A 17,562-nucleotide genomic window follows, 5' to 3' on the forward strand; every position below is an offset into this window, starting at 1 on the left:
TGCGCTGCTTCACTTGCTAATTCAGTATCAGCACATCAATACCCCTCTATTGCCACCCAGACTAGGAGAATGGCATGGAACACTATAGGAAAGTCCATCTCCAAGGGAATGATGTTCTAAGAGTTGTTTAGATCTCTTTTGTTATGTATTTTGAATCCTATTGGAACTATATGGATGTTTATATGCAACTCCCTGTCTCCTGCTAGGCAATGCTCAGGGTACTCTGCAGGGTAGGCAGCCACGGGTTAACTATAAATGCCAAAAACATGGTTCTCAGAGACCACCTCCCTTTTTACCAGGCCATGTATAATGCAAAAGAGGATGCAAAAGTGCTCTTCAGAGTACATCTCCGTCCAACAAGTCCTTTTTTTCCTGAGGGTTTACATTAATCTAAGTGTACACTTACATATCATTTTGTGACATGTCTTGTAACCCATCTACTTTTTGGCAGGGCACACCAAAGAGCGAGCCTAGTTGTCTGGGGACTTATAATTAAGGGCCCCTGGAGAAAAGGGCCCGTCTAACTTCGTAGTATGGGGCACCAAGCTTGCACAAAGTTGTCCGTGCCACCTGTCATTGGCTACGATAGTATGATAGAAACTAGATAGAAATCTGCTGGTGACAGGTGCCAGTTGCTCCAAAACCAGATTGTGGTTTTTCTCCATCGGCTAAAAAAAATGTGATTAAAGAATATGCTCCATGTGCCATCAGGGTATATACAGTATATACTAGTACGGGACCTGTTATCCAGAATGCTCAGGACCTAGGGTTTTCTGCGTAACGGGTTTTTCCATAACTTTGATCTTCATACCTTAAAGCTGGCCATAGATGTTGAGATTTTTAAAAGATCAGATCCTGATCGTGAGACCACGATTTTCTCGGAACGATCGTACGAATTGACCATCAACTAAAAAGACCAATTTGCCAGGAAATCAAAGGGGAGCTGCCTGCTTGGCCCTGCAAACATAGATACATTGCACTGGGACCGACAAAGACCTGGCCGATCAATTTCCTGACAGATGTCGGCCGAAAAATCGTAAGATGTACGATCGTTCGAATCCCACTAACCGCACCATAATTTCGAAGGATTGGTCGGGCTTCCCTAAAATCGGTCTTTCGGCAAGAAGAATCGTCGCATCTATGGGGAGCTTAGTCTACTAGAAAATCATGTAAACATTAAATAAACCCAATAGGCTGGTTTTGCCTCCAATAAGAATTAATGATATCTTAGTTGGGATCAAGTACAAGCGACTGTTTTATTATTACACAGAAAAAGGAAATAATTTGTAAAAATCTGGATTATTTGGACATCTGCTCTGCTGCACTCTCATTCATACACATCTGCTCTGCTGCGCTCTCTCTCATATCATTTTGGAAAGCCCCATACACACACCAATAAGCTGCCAATTTAGTCAGGAGCGGGTGAGTTGTCAACTTGTGTTGGCCTGTCTATCCCCAGGCCAAAAAAAAAGCTTTCTGGATAATGGGTTTCTAGATAATGGGTTCCCATACATGTATATAGTTAAATGAATAGGTATGTGGAATTTCTCACCATAGGCTTCCTGGCTTGGTGGTTACTGGACTGTAGGAGTAACCAGGAGTAAGCAGTGATTGCTGTTTATATACTATGCATTGAGAGGTAGGTGGCAGTAAGAGATCACAAGTGTCACATCCTGCCATACAGTAAATACAATGCACACACAAATCATTTAACTCTACATCAAAAGCAAGTATTTAGGAGTGCTCTACCCTCTTATATTCACCTGTGTAGGTCCAGGTGCTAAACTGGAGGACCTTTGCCTGCAAGCTGGGTCAAGTTTCACATCCAATGGAAGAAATCCAGTAGCACACCGGTAGTATTGAAAAAATCTTCAGTGTTTTATTAGCCCATACATACACACAATAGGGCAACGTTTCGGGCCCAACTGGACCCTTTATCAAGGCTTGATAAAGGGTCCAGTTGGGCCCGAAACGTTGCCCTATTGTGTATATGTATGGGCTAATAAAAGAAGATTTTTTCAATACTACCGGTGTGCTACTGGATTTCTTCCATTAACTCTACATCAAGGGACTGCAGGGTGTCATTTCGTTTCTACTTCAGGTGGGCACCCAAGGATCACAGCCTCAGGTCATCCATTGGCTCAGCAGCAGGAAAATGATGTCCAACCTACAGCCCCAGGTGAGTGGATGATGGGAGTTGTAGTCATACACCAGCTGAAGGGGCTGCAGACAGGCTTGTCCCTGGATTATTATGGATACATGGAGGAAGCAGGTGTGTTGGCTCACACTCACCCCAGGACCCTGACTCCCCCTTCCCTTGTGTCCAGCACACTGACTATAAATAACACTGACTCACAGCACAAGCCGGGGATTAGTCACAGGAGTGTTTTGATGATACATTGGCAGAAGGCAGGCGTTTAATTAGTGAGAAGTGCAGCCTCCGCGCTACATTCTAATAGACATCAGGTTATAGCAAATCTGCCCCAAAACCTCCAAACAACCTCCCTGTTCCAGTCACCGGGAACTGCCACAGGGGCTGTTGTTTAGATGGGATCCGTCACCTTGTTTTCTGCAAGTGTCAGTATTTCTATCGGATTAAATATATTGCAATGAATATGAATTCTCAGCTTAACATCTGCTTATTAGTTACTGAATATGTATGTTTAACCCGCAGGCACCTTACGCCAATCTGGGCGGCCTTCCAGCCTCGGGATGCATATACAAGTGCCTGACGTAGTCTGAGTGTCAGTTCCAAAGCCAGACGGACTTTATAACCACAGCATTTGCCATAGAAGTAGACAGGGGCGTAACTACAGAGGAAGCAGACCCTGCGGCTGCAGGGGAGCTCAGGAGATTTAGGGGCCCCATGAGGCCCTAATTCATATATAGTCTCAATAAATATTGGTTAAATAAGACAACCTCTAAGCATTTTGGGGGCCTGAAAAATAATTTGCTGTTGGTCCCAATAATATCTAGTTAAAGGAAAACTATACCCCCAAAATGAACACTTAAGCAACAGATAGTTCATATAATATTAAGTGGCATATTAAAGAATCTTACCAAACTGGAATATATATTTAAGTAAATATTGCCCTTTTACATCTCTTGCCTTGAGCCCCCATTTTGTGATGGTCTGTGTGCTGCCTCAGAGATCACCTGACCAGAAATACTGCTGCTCTAACTGTAACAGGAAGAGATCACCTGATCAGAAATCCTGCAGCTCTAACTGTAACAGGAAGAAGTGTGGAAGCAAATGACACAACTCTGTCTGTTAATTGGCTCATGTGACCTAACATGTATGGTTTGTTGGTATGTTTGTGTGCACAGTGAATCCTACGATCCCAGGGGGCGGCCCTTATTTTTTAAAATGGCAATTTTCTATTTATGATTACCCAATGGCACATACTACTAAAAAAAAGTATATTATTATGAAAATGGTTTATTTACATGAAGCAGGATTTTACATATGAACTGTTTTATGCAATATCTTTTTATAGAGACCTACATTGTTTGGGGGGTATAGTTTTCCTTTAATTCACTGGAAGTAGGTGCCAGTGTCAGGGGAGAGACCCATAGGGATATTATTGTCGGAACTTACAGGGCTAATTCAAATATTCTAGTCATTAGCAGAGATGAGCGAAATACTTTGCCGCATTTCACCAAGAAAAAACATATGTAGGCCGGGGGTCTGCAACCACCGGGCAGTGGCCCAGAACAGGGCCGCAGACTGTCCTGAATTGGGCCGCCGAGACTAGCCCGCAATTAACGCCAGCGCAACGAATTGGACACGCAGTTGCCGCTGGCTCCCCCAACCCCTCCCCCCGGTCCTTGCGAAAAATGTTTCCTTTACACCAGTCCCTGGGCCAATAAAGGTTGGCGACCGCTGCAGTAGACTATAATCGATACAAGATACACAAGAGATGTGAATTGTATCCTTATAAATGGTGCGTAGTGATGTCATCCGTTATTATTGGCGCTCGGTGATGTCATGTCTGTCCCCTGACTCACTGAAACTGGTGAAATATAATAAATAAGATACCCTCTGCTGTAAAATATGAGGATATTAGAACTCACTTCTGTCTTCCTGAAAGTCAGAGCCTTCGGAAAATCGGGTTTCCGGATAATGAAACGCATACAATAAGGGATCGCATAAAATACCATACAAGTGATAAAAGGCTTCTTCATCTTTTTAAATCAGCCGTTTATGTTTGTTGTCCAGAGCTTTACGGGTAAGGTCACACCACGAGATTCGGGGAGATTTAGTTGCCCGGCGACTAATCGCCTCTTCTTTGGGGCGACTAATCTCTCCGAACTGCTTCCCTCTGTCTTCCGCCTGCTACAATGAAAATACGCCTGCGGCATGGCAGTTCGTTTTCCAAAGTCACCCGAAATTTCCTTGTGAGGCAACTTCGGAAAACAAAGCGATCCGAGTGCCATCCCGCTGGCGTTTTAGATTCTAGCCGGTGGGGAGGCAGTTTGGGGAGATTAGTTGCTAGGGTCGTCACCTTTTTTTAAAAAATTTACCGGCCAGTGATGGGACGGTAACGCCGTGATGTAAACAGGGGCGGAACCACCAGTAAATGGGCAGACTGTGATGTAAAAATGGGCGGGGCCGCACGCGGCGTGATGCAAAAGGGGACGGGGCCTCATCGCGAGAGGGGCAGAAGACTAAAGAGAGGTAAGTTTCTGCCGGAGGGCCAAGGGCTTTTTTTATAGGTATTACAAATTACCAACAGCTACATTGCCGGTAAATTTGTAATACCGGCTCCGGCCCTGCCAGGTATTTTACCAGCTAGGCCGGAAAAATATCGGCCGGGTGGCAACCCTATTAGTCGCCCGAAGAAGAGGCGATTTGTCGTCTGTCTCTGCCCTTACAGTCAAATAGTGAAAGAAAAAGCTGTGGGTAGAGGTTCATCGAAAACCATGTGGTAGCGGAACAGTTACCCTTTCTGCTTCAATAAGCACATTTCACAAAGCAACATCGTTGTGATAAATTATCACTCGGCATAACATTTCATCTGCTGTTATTAGTAGATAGATGGGACAATAACACAGCAATACATTGTCTGCAGTCGCAACTCCACCCTTTCTCAAAAAGTGTGGCCCCTAGTCAGGTGCCTCCACTGCTTGCCCTTATTTCAAGCCCTACAACAGCCTTTGCATCAATCCAAGGGGAACATAATAAAGCAGATATTAGGGAAACCTGCACCTTCACCTCTTGCAACTAGAAAGAGGCACCCATGAGCAGAATGAATGTTGAGAGACAGCTTTAGGCTGTTAGTGGGTGCAGGGAGTTGTAAATCAAGGCTGACAGCTGCTGGTTGGCAATTGTGATTTAAACTGCAGCTTTGCCTAATATGCCCCATGTTAAAGGAACAGTTCAATGTAAAAATAAAAACTGGGTAAATAAATAGACTGTGCAAAATAAAAAAAGTTTCTAATATCGTTAGTTAGCCAAAAATGTAATGTATAAAGGCTGGAGTGAGTGGATGTGTAACATAATTGCCAGAACACTACTTCCTGCTTTTCAGCTCTCTAACTCTGAGTTAGAGCAGGACTAGATGATGCGTTTTGACCCGAAATGTCGCAATGCGACTAAACGCATACGATGTGTCGGTTGGTTTAGTGAAAACGGAAGTGAAGGAGAATCGCACATTGCGACTGTTGGGTCAAAACGCATCATCGAGTCCTGCCCTTAGTCAGTGACTATAAGGGGGGCCACATGGGACATAACTGTTCAGTGAGTTTGCAATCGATCCTCAGCATTCAGCTCAGATTCAAAAGCAACAGTTATGTCCCATGTGGTCCCCCCCCTCAAGTCACTGATTGGTTATTGGCTGGTCACCAGGGTAACCAGTAGGGTTGCCACCTTTTCATAAATTTTCTAGCGGCCAGTGGTGGGGGCGTGAACAAAAAGGGCCAGCAGTGATGGAAAAGGGGCGGGTTGTGACATTAAAGGGGGCGGAGCCACATTACGGCAAAAGCGAGAAGGAGGGGTTTCTTAAGGGTATTACAAATTTACCGGCAACTACATTGCCGGTAAATTTGTAATACTGACCCTGGCCTTGGCAGGTGTTTTATGGCTAGGCCGTTAAAATAACGGCTGGGTGGCAACCCTGGTAACCAATCAGTGGAGGGAAAGAGAGCTGAAAAGCAGGAAGTAGTGTTCTGGCTATTATGTTACACATCAAGTCACTCCAGCCTTTATACATTACATTTTTGGCTAACTAACTATATTAGACACATTTTTTTATTTTGCACAGCCTGTCTATTTACCCAGTTTTTATTTTTATACTGAACTGTTCCTTTAAGCTATTGGTATCTGCTCGGAGTGGTGGATCCAGGGTGGCATTGCTGTTGAACAATAAAAGGAAACAAGGCAAAAGAGGGGCAGCAGCAGCTCACCCCTTGTGCAACAAAAGTACGGCATGCCACACATTGTATCTGACGCAGGGGGTGGCAACTCCCACGCATGTTGGGAAACATTCAGAATAATAAACAGAGCACCTTAAGCTCCATTCATAAATAAAGCCCACATCGTTGCACAACCGTTTCCCCATCCAAGCCACAAACCTACGTGACTCTACCTCGTGCATTTCTATAGGCTTTGATGCTGTCTATTTCTCAGCTCCCTGGGGCTTCAGAGAAAGTACAACTACACCAATATGTCAATAAAAGGCAGAACATTATTTCCCAACCCTGCCCTCCAGGAACCACCGTCTTGCTGTGAAAGTAAGGCTATCCCGTATTCAAAACAAGCCAGTTAATCTAAAGCATCTGATTGCCATCTCATCATTGCGCTCAGACCCAAACAAGGCTACCCTTTATACTCGGCGAGCCGGGTGGGCGGGGGATGTTGTGAAATACCGAGATGGATAACCGTAAGCAAAACTCATGTCACCGAAGACATGGAAATAGCTGTATAAACAAATCCACTGGCTATACTGTAATATACATGGGGGTAGGATTTCAAAGGCACTGGGGCTTTGCCTTATGGAACATGGTCTTTATATATCTAGGGTAGTGATCCCCAACCAGTAGCTCGTTAGCAACATGTTGCTCTCCAACCCCTTGGATGTTGCTCTCCATGTCCTCAAACCACGTGCTAATTTTTGAATTCCAGGCCTGGAAGCAAGTTTTAATTGCATAAAAACTAAGTACAGTTCCAAGTAGAGCCTCTTGTAGGCTGCCGGTTCACATAGGGCTACCAAATAGCCAATCACAACCCTTATTTTGGCACCCTAAGGGACTTTTTTTAAATTTGAATGTGGCTCAAGGGTAAAAAAAAAGGTCGGGGACCTCTGATATAGGGTAATGAATAGGAAGGAATTTGCTTGCACTTGCTCTAGAGAGCACATCTCATCCAGTAGGAACATTCTGAATGTGGGAAGAAGTAGGTCACCGGAGGATCTGGACTTATAACATTGCCTCAAAGGCTCTTGCTTTGCCTCAAAGGCTCTTGCATGGGACATTGTTACTTGTTTGCCCAGAGGCATCACCAAGACGAGTATCTGAGGGTCTTCACAAAATGTATAGGATAATATTAGTGATCCCCAACCAGTGGCAACATGTTGCTCCCCAACCCCTTGGATGTTGCTCCCAGTGGCCTCAAAGCAGGAGCTTATTTTGGATTTTCTGTGCACTTGCGTGTGTGCTGTGACTCGGCTGTTCAGGGAGCATGTGCCATGACGCGCCCGTTGTTCGATCTAACTTGTTTAGTGCCTGGGAAGTGATTTTGTCCCCGGCCTGCCTGCAATTTATCGTTTAATCCGTGAGAACCTGGTGTTGCCTTCTGTCCTAAACCTTGGAACTTTTTGGAACCCGTACCCGAAATCTGCAATCTGCAACCCAGACCCGCATTCTTAGCCGCTATCTGACCCGCAAGTACCTTATCCGCAACCCGGACCTGCGACTCTCAAGAATCAGAAAGTGCTTTCATTGTAAACCGGAAGTGACATTGGAAGTAGGCGTGATCAGAAAAAAGGAGTAAAACTAACTATTGAGAAGACCCGCACCCGGAACTTCTACCCGCAACCCGCAGTTTTTTGTGGGTAACCCACAGGTACGCGACTCGCCTCCCGAGGCCAAAGGAGGCTGCTACAGGCGAAAGAATGAGCCTTGACCAGGGAGCCTAGAACTGAATTTAGGGAGCCGTACATGACAAATATAAGCTGATGCTACAGGACTGATTATTAAATTCTGATGCTAATTGCACTGGTTTCTGTGATGCCATGTAGTAATGATCTGTATTAATTACTAATCAGCCTTATATAGTGACATTTCTATTCTATGTGTACTGTATATTGTGAGCGGGTCCCTAAGCTCAGTAAGTGACAGCCGCACAGAGCATGTGCAGTGAATCAGCAGAAAAGAAGATGGGGAGCTACTGGGGCATCTTTGGAGACATAGATCTTTACTGCTAAAGGGCTATGGTTGCCTTGGGCTGGTACAGAAGCACAAAACATAATTTACAACATTTCTAGCTACTTCTTTAGTTAGGCTTTAGTTCTCCTCTAACACAAACAACAGCACACACAGATAATACTGTATTTACTGAAAAAGACAGGTTTATTTCCAGTGATAAAGATATTTTAAATGGGCATTCTCACCCACGTTATTTAGAAAGAAAACTTTATAAATTAGAAAGCACCCCCCAACGCCCACAAAAACATATAAAATAAAACCATTAAAAAAAACAAAAAAACAACAACTTTTTTTTCGAAGAAGGGTTATAAAGGGGAAGCACAGGATTACAGTAGATCTGTTAGAATCAGCAGTACACGTGACATAACAGTCTCACAGCACAAGGACTACTAAAGCAGGCACTTGAGACACAGGAGGCAGGGCAAAACCCAGGCTCAACTATTAAAATGCCAAAATATAGACTAGGCACAGAGGGGCTTATTTATAAACACTGGGCAAATTTGCACAACGGCAGTTACCCGTAGCAACCAATCAGTGACTGGCTTTTTACAGGCAGCTGCTGATTGAACAATGAAAACAAACATTTGATTGGTTGCCAGGTGCTTATAAATGAAGAGTTCTTATACTCTCAAGCGTACCTCATTGTGGCTTTCAGATTTGTGGCATTTGGAAACAATGTGCAAAATATACGATAATGGTCTTGGATTTGGGAGACCCCCAGAGTAAGCTGCACATAGGCATTGGTTCATATGGGGAGCCTGGTGATTGGATCATTGGGAAATTGATGTGTTGTTTTGATTGGTGCATATATGTTTAAATACCTGTGTATAGCATGACTAAATGTTTGTAATACGTAAGGCTGTGGACATAAATAAACTTTTTTAGGGTCAGGGCACAGGTTCAGATTTGGGAAGATTAGTCTCCCGGCAAAAAAATCTCTTCTTCTTCGGGGCGACTAATCTCCCCGAACTGCCTCCCGCCGGCTAGAATGTAAATCGTATTCCGAAGTCACCCAAAGTTTCCTCGTGAGCCAACTTCAGAAAACGAAGCGCTCCAGGGGGGCCATCCCGCCGGCGATTTACATTCTAGCCGGCGGGAGGCAGTTGGGGGAGATTAGTATCCACGAAGAAGAGGAGATTTGTCGCCGGGCGATAATGTCCCTAAATGTTTCCTGACCCTTACTTTGCTTCAACTACCTGGTAGAAGATTGCCTTCATTTGAGTGCCTGCTCCATTGTATTTTTCGGTAGACCCCCCAGAGATTATCTGCCTTACCTTGGGAACTCCGATTATTGCTTTTAGCAGCACTGTGTCACAACGGATATGAAAAATACTGAATAAGCAAAAAAAAAAAAAAAACATATTAAAAGCATTTAAAATATCAGAAACATGTGGTTCGCCCACAGATCTGTTTAGCTGCAGTGAGAGTGCCAAGAATAATTCTACCACAGCTTTGTACATAAACCTCTAAAAGAGCAACAAGGCACTCCATGGACACGTTCCTATCTATCTATTGACCTGAGCCACACACCGTTCCATACACAGGGGAACCTGCTCAAAAAAAAAATGTTTTTGGTTACAAAAGAAAATAGTTCTTGGGAATGTTTTCTCTGCACAATGCCATCTATAAACCATTTAGCAGGCACAATTCCCTTTCACAGATGGGATGGGTGCTGCTCAATGGCTTATACAGTTATGAACTAAAGTTGAAATTGCCCTAAAATATATTGCTCCCCCTCCCCTTACAGCACACAAATATGTGGCAGATGATGATCACACATCAGTGACTGGTAGGCTGGCATCATCTAAATCCAAAAGCAGATGTTCTCGACGGTTGCTATGCATGGTGACCGAGGCAGGGGTCATTTTGTCAAGCTGGTTTCCTGCAGAGAGAGTCTGGACCTTGCTGTATCCTGATTGGGCCTTGCTAACAGAGTTCGATTCTTCCCTCTCGAGGTAAGGCATTCCGGAGTCAGACAGCTGAGCTCTGGCGGCTGAGTGAGGGAGAGCGAAGGAACGAGAGGGTGCGCCATGTTCAGAATTTGGGGCCTCCTGCAAAGAACAATAAGATGGTATGTGAGAGAGACATTTCACCGTGGACTTGTTAGTAAGCCAGGTCTGATGAGCTGTGAAAAAGTCAAGGGAAAAAAAGAAAAGCAAAAAACGACAGTTGCAAAATCATAAAGCATGGTTGATGGTCCATGGTTGATTACAACAGAGAGAGAGAGAGAGAGAGAGACAGAATCTTCCAAAAATATCAGCCACTAAAGGGGAAATCATTAAATATTCAAGTTATAAAACTTTTTTTATTGTTGAATTAGCTTATAGGGTTAAAACGTAAACCTGGCAGTATTAAAAAGGTAATAGGAGGGACATTGGGGGCTCATTTACACCTGGGCAGTAACTCCTGGCAACCAAACAGCTTTGTTCAGCCAATCACAAACTAACAATGAATTCAAATAACTGGCTGCCGGCAGTTACAGCATCCTTTACACTAGAGAGCGCCAAGGATAATATATAGTCAGGATTTACTAATTATGGAACAGATACACAGCATCAAGAGCTGGTAATTCAGAAAATAAATATTATTTTGATTTTAGTCCATTATAGCAATAAACAGGTGGTTCCAAATAAATGCGGCTAAAGGAACAAGGAGCATTTTGACTGGCACAGTCCATATGGGTAGAACCATTATGATCAAAATGCCCTATGCTGGCTTATTACATCTATACAAATGGAAACATTGGTACCTTCTGCCTTAAAAAGCGCATTTTACAGTCATATACTGGGAAAGCGACTGCAGTTGCTTAAAATGTGCCATGTGCTTTTATCCTTATAAGTATAAAGAGTGATACACAGTGAACCTCTGGCCAAAAATATCTTCATTTTTTGGAGTCACTAGCCCATTAAAGGAGAAGGAAAGGTAAAAAGTAAGTAAAGGCCCCCATACACAGGCCGATAAAAGCTGCCGACAGACCAAGTCGGCAGCTTATTGGCCCGTGTGTGGGGCCATCCGACGGGCTTCCCTGATCGATATCTTGCCGAAAGTCGGGCAGATCTCGATCAGTCAGGTTATACAATCCTGTCTGATCGCGGACGCATCTATGCGTGTCTGTCGTCCCGCGATCCAACCGCCCGTATCGGATCCATTATGATCCGATCATTGGGACGATCGGATCAGCCCGATATCGCCCACTTCAATGTGGGCATATCGGGGAGAGATTGGCTAGTTTGCGGACATCGCCAAACGAGTGGATCTCTACATCTATGGCCACCTTAAGCTTTATCGGAAAGGTCTATATAAATACACCAGTAAACCCTCAAAGTAATGCTGCTCTCAGTCCTCTGTGAAAGGAAACACAGCATTTCTTTCCTTCTATTGTGTACTCATGGGCTTCTGTATCAGACTTCCTGTTTTCAGCCGAAACCTCCAGGGCTAGGGCTTGAGCATGCTCAGTTTGCTCCTCTCCTCCTACCCTCCCCCCCTGACATAATCTGAGACAGAGCTATGAGTGAGTGAATATAAATAGTGTAATAGCTTGCACTATTGTGGCTAATCAATTGGCAATAAACTGCTTCGGTAGCTTTCCTTCTCCTTTAAGGTAGTGCCATATGTAAACATATCTATGAAGGGTGGTCCATTGCCAAACCCAGCAGACTGTCCATCGTTCTGGAATTGCTCATGCTCTGTCATTGGCAAGAAACATATCATGCAAGCACACCACGTTATACACATACACTGTGCTGATGGATGGATGAGGTAGGGTGTGTGAATGAGGGTCTTGGACCGAGGAACGGGGTTACATGAGAGGGACGGCAGCAATTGGTCAGTAGAGTGGACATGCACTGCTGCCTGTGTACCTTGGAATACAGGGATTCGAAAGGCGTCTGACCTGTCGTATCTGCAAGGATACAGGCGTGAGTGGAAGTTAAATACTTACTGAAGGATCAAGAAAAGACGGGATAACAGAAAACACCAGGAAAAACGCATTAACGCCGTGTGGTTAAATCTAAGACTATTGTGACAAGGACCAATTAACAGAGATTTGGGGTATGTATATATGATTTTGTTTCATGTAATGTAAGGGGGGTGGGGAATACAATCTGTAAGTCTCCAGCTGTTGAGTAAGGACCAATTAACAGTGATTTGGGGTATGTGAATATGATTTTGTTTCATGTAATGTAAGGGGGGGGGCAGGGAGTAAGTCTCCAGCTGTTGAGCAACTCCTACTATCCCCATGGTTTTTTTTAGGGATGCACCGAATCCACTATTTTGGATTCGGCCGAACCCCTGAATTCTTCACAAAAGATTTGGCCGAATACCGAACCGAATTTGCATATGCAAAATTAAAGGTATGAAGTGGAAAACATTTTTTACTTCGTTGTTTTGTGACAAAATGTCACACGATTTCCATCCCTGCCCCTAATTTGCATATGTAAATTAGGATTCGGTTTTGCCAGGCAGAAGGATTCGGCCGAATCCGAATCCTACTCAAAAAGGCCGAATCCCGAACCGAATCTTGGATTCCGTGCATCCCTAGTTTTTTCCCCCCTCAGATATTAAAAGTGAGCTGCTATAAAAATTGTTCTGATTACAGTTAATACATTTCATCAGTAGACTCATGAAACTGTTCCCAGTATGGCACTAATGGAGTGATCCCCAACCAGTAGCTCGTGAGTAACGTTCCCCAACCCCTTGGATGCTGCTCCCAGTGGTCTCAAAGCAGGTGCTTATTTTTGAATTCCAGGAGGCAGTTTTGGTGCATAAAAACCAGGTGCACTGCCAAACAGAGTCTCAATGTAGGTTGACAATCCACATAGGGGCTACCAAACGGCCAATCACAGCCCTTATTTGGCACCCCGGGAACATTTTTCATGCTTGTGTTGCTCCCCAACTCTTTTTAATTCTGAATGTTGCTCACTGGTTCAAAAGGTCGGGGATCCCTGCACTAATGGATTAGGCTTTTCCCTTGTTTGCTTAGAAAGGAAAGTCTGATAGAACCTGCAATTCTTTGCAAGCCTAAGGGCAGAGACACACGCTCACATTTGGGGAGATTAGTAGCCCAGTGTAAAATCTCTTCTTCGGGCGACTAATCTCCCCAAAATGCCTCTCGCCGGCTAGAATGTAAATCGCAGGCGGGATGGCAATTGGTGCGCTTTGTTTTCCGAAGTCGCACGAAGTTGCCTCATGAGGAAACTTCGGGCGACTTTGGAAAATGAAGGTCTGAGAGTTTTCCGGCGGTTAGCCGGCGGGAGGCAGTTCAGGGAGATTATGCGCCCGGAGAACAGCTGATTTATCGACGGGGGACTAAATCTCCCCAAATATGAGCGTGTCTCTGCCCTAAATCTGCCTGGCCAGAAAGCATAGTATCAAAAGACTGGCAGTAGTATAAAAGTGTCAATCCAAATCCCTAGAGAATGTGCAATCTGCTTGCACTGCACTGCCAAAAGGAGGCACACAGGGATCTAAGTTTAAAGGAACAACATCTACAAATTAAGGTAAATTTAAATTTAAGTAAAGACAATATAATGTTCTGTTGCCCTGCACTGGTAAAACTGATATGTTTGCTTCAGAAACACTACTATAGTTTATATAAACAAGATGCTGTGTAGCCATGGGGGCAGCCATTCAAGCACAGGATACACAGTAGATAACAGATAAGTACTACTATAGTTTATATAAACAAGCTGCTGTGTAGCCATGGGGGCAGCCATTCAAGCACAGGATACACAGTAGATAACAGATGAGTAATACTATAGTTTATATAAACAAGCTGCTGTGTAGCCATGGGGGCAGCCATTCAAGCACAGGATACACAGTGGATAACACATAAGTACTACTATAGTTTATATAAACAAGCTGCTGTGTAGCCATGGGGGCAGCCATTCAAGCACAGGATACACAGTGGATAACACATAAGTACTACTATAGTTTATATAAACAAGCTGCTGTGTAGCCATGGGGGCAACCATTCAAGCACAGGATACACAGTGGATAACAGATAAGTACTACTATAGTTTATATCAACAAGCTGCTGTGTAGCCATGGGGCAGACATTCAAGCACAGGATACACAGTGGATAACATAAGTACTACTATAGTTTATATAAACAAGCTGCTGTGTAGCCATGGGGGCAGCCATTCAAGCACAGGATACACAGTAGATAACAGATAAGTACTACTATAGTTTATATAAACAAGCTGCTGTGTAGCCATGGGGGCAGCCATTCAAGCACAGGATACACAGTAGATAACAGATAAGTACTACTATAGTTTATATAAACAAGCTGCTGTGTAGCCATGGGGGCATTTATATAAACAATAGTATTGTTTCTGAAGCAAACACAGCAGTTTTACCAGTGCAGGGCAACACTGCATTATATTTTTATTTAAAACATTTTTGTTTTTTGATGTTACTGTTTCTTTAAACAGAAAGTGACCCGACACATATGCAGCCCACAGCATCACGTATTTACTAATAAGTCATGTGGACACAGCATGGTCGCAAACGAAATGGACTGTTTGTTTTGCAGTTTATCACACAGGGCTATATGCATTGGAAGGAACTTACAGAGGCGGCAGATCTAGCAGGCCCACGCTGTGCCACAATAGCACCAGAAATGGCTCGAATCCAGCTGTGCATTTCATCTGGGCTGTCAGCCTACAATGGAAGAATAAATATCATTAAAATGTAAAATTGTATTTGCCAAATTACCTTGATTCAGTCGAGATTTTTATGATGTCGTTCTGATTTCTAAATGACACTGTTTACACTGCAAATAATTCACTCTACAATATAAAATGTCATTCCATCAGTACAAGTGAGGCCTTGTACCTGTTTTATATTGCTAAGGCCACGGCACAGGGAAATGATTATTTTTCACCAGTTTGAAACCGTTCGATACATCAGCTTCGACATGCACAGGTTCCCCAAGCTTATCTTCTAAATATTGAGCGGTCCATTTCTTAGCCAACCAATCAAAAAAAAAGCAGGCGTGACTTTCGATATAAGTAAGAATAAATACCTGTACAAAGAATGTTCTGAAAGTGGTTACGATTTCAAGCAGGTTGTCTCTCAGCATGTTGTCACTAAGGGAAAGTACATGACCTATTACATCTATTGTTTGCAAACAGAAAGACCCTACGTCAGTTTTCATATACAGGTATCGGACCTGTTATCCAGAATGCTCAAGACTTGGGGTTTTCTGGATAATGGATCTTTCCGTAATTTGGATCTTCATACCTTAAAGGGGTGGTTCACCATCATACAACTAGTTGTTTTCAGATAGATCACCAGAAATAACGACTTTTTCCAATGACTTTACATTTACTATATGTGACCGTTTTTCTAATATTGAAGTGGTGTAATTTTTCACCCTTGTAAACTGTTCTAAATGGATACATTTAGTTGAAACATTTCTTATCTTTGTCCCTGCTGAGCAGAATCTGTGAGTTTCATTACAGGCAGCTGCTAGAATTGATACAATAGTTGCTAATACTCCAGAGATGCTGCTGAGAAATGGATCAACTAAGGAGCAGATTTATCAAAGGTCGAGGTGAATTTTCAAATGAAAAAAAAATTGGAATTTCGACCTATTTTTTTGTGTACTTCGACTAGGGAATAGTCCAAATTCGAGTTGAAAAAAATGAAAAAATTTGAAATTTATCATGTACTGTCTCTTTAAAAATTCGACTTCGACCATTCGCCAATCTTAAACCTGCCGATTGCTGTATTAGCCTATGGGGGACCTCCTAGAACCTACTTTGAGTCAATTGGTGAACTTTGAAAAATTTGATCGAATGCGCTATTCAAATTCAACCGAATACGACCCAAAAAAAACAGACTTAATTTCGGTTGGTCGTTTTGAATTCGAATTTCTAAGTTTTTTCAATTCGAAATTCGACCCTTGATAAATCTGCCCCTAAATGTTGCAAAATTGTAACAGTTTAGAATCTGCACCTGAATTACTGAGCTGCCAGACTCAAACACCAGAAAGACGAACATTTAACTTTAAACTTAGATTTTGGAAAAACAGTAAAAAAATAAATAATGGAAAGTAATTGAAAAAAGTCTTTCTGGGGAACAATCTGAAACCAACTGAATTGATAAAAGTGTTTAATCAATTGATAAAACCCCTTTAAGTCTACTAGAAAATCATGTCAAGATTAAATAAACCCAATAGCCTGGTTTTCTTCCAATTTCTTCTGGTTTTGCTTCCAATAAGAATTAATTATATCTAAAGGTGGCCATAGACCAGGCCCGGACTGGCAATCTGTGGGTTCTGGCAAATGCCAGAGGGGTTGCTGTAAGTTGCCATAGACAGTCACTATATATTGGGCTGGTGGGAGGCTGTTTGGGCTGCTGTGTGGCCTGTTTGGGCCCCTGTGTACCTGAAATGCCAGGGCCTGTTTTGAATCTCAGTCCAGGCCTGACATAAACGCAAAGATCCGTTCGTTTGGTGACATCGCCAAACGTGCGGATCTTTCCCCGATATGCCATTAATGAGTAAAAGTAGGGAGGGGTGTGTGTATGGATGCTGGGTTTTCATTTGGAGGGGTTGAACTTGATGGACTTTGTCTTTTTTCAACCCAATTTAACTATGTAACAAGCATGGCTATATCGGGGGTAATCTGAACGTTCGGCTGTATGGCCGAACTATCTGATTACGATGAGAAATGGGCTCCGGCGAGATCGGTCGGGTCAAAATCAAACCTGTCCGATCGACCAAACGACCGATCTCCGCTGGACGAAAGATGTCGGCACTCTCCACACACGATCCGAAAAACGTACGAATCCTCGATTCGTACGATAGGATCTGTTTGGGTCAAGTACAAGCTACTGTTCTATTATTACAGAGAAAAAGTGAATCTTTTTTGGATTATTTGTGTATAATGGAGTCTATGGGAGGTGTTCATTCCGTAATTCGGAACTTTCTGGATACCAGGTTTCCTATACCTGTACTAGACAATGCAAATAGCAAGTGGAGGAGAGAGATGTATGACATATACTATGCTGCTGAATGTGTTCTCACCTCTGTTTGCACTCTTGTACCTTCTGCACTTCTCTGAGCTGTATCACACGGAGAGGATCCCTGTCCTGTAACACAAGCAAGTACACGTTTTTATTAGGGGCACAAAG

The 17,562-nt window shown here is 43.3% G+C and overlaps 1 protein-coding gene across 2 annotated transcripts in view; it reads right to left on the minus strand.

The window, feature by feature from the left end:
* Positions 1-8,549: 8,549 nt before the first annotated feature.
* Positions 8,550-17,562, minus strand: part of plekha1.S (pleckstrin homology domain containing A1 S homeolog) — a 53,712-nt gene continuing 44,699 nt past the window's right edge. Inside the window, exons 9-13 of one of the 2 annotated variants that reach the window (XM_041570499.1) lie at positions 17,456-17,520; positions 15,449-15,512; positions 14,995-15,084; positions 12,285-12,325; positions 8,550-10,475 (exon numbers count right to left, since the gene is read on the minus strand). In XM_041570499.1, coding sequence (XP_041426433.1) covers positions 10,286-10,475; positions 12,285-12,325; positions 14,995-15,084; positions 15,449-15,512; positions 17,456-17,520 — 450 coding nt within the window. In that variant the 3' untranslated portion in view covers positions 8,550-10,285. 2 annotated transcript variants of the gene reach the window in all.

Source organism: Xenopus laevis, chromosome 7S (assembly GCF_017654675.1).
Source record: "Xenopus laevis strain J_2021 chromosome 7S, Xenopus_laevis_v10.1, whole genome shotgun sequence".
Classification (NCBI taxonomy): domain Eukaryota; kingdom Metazoa; phylum Chordata; class Amphibia; order Anura; family Pipidae; genus Xenopus; species Xenopus laevis.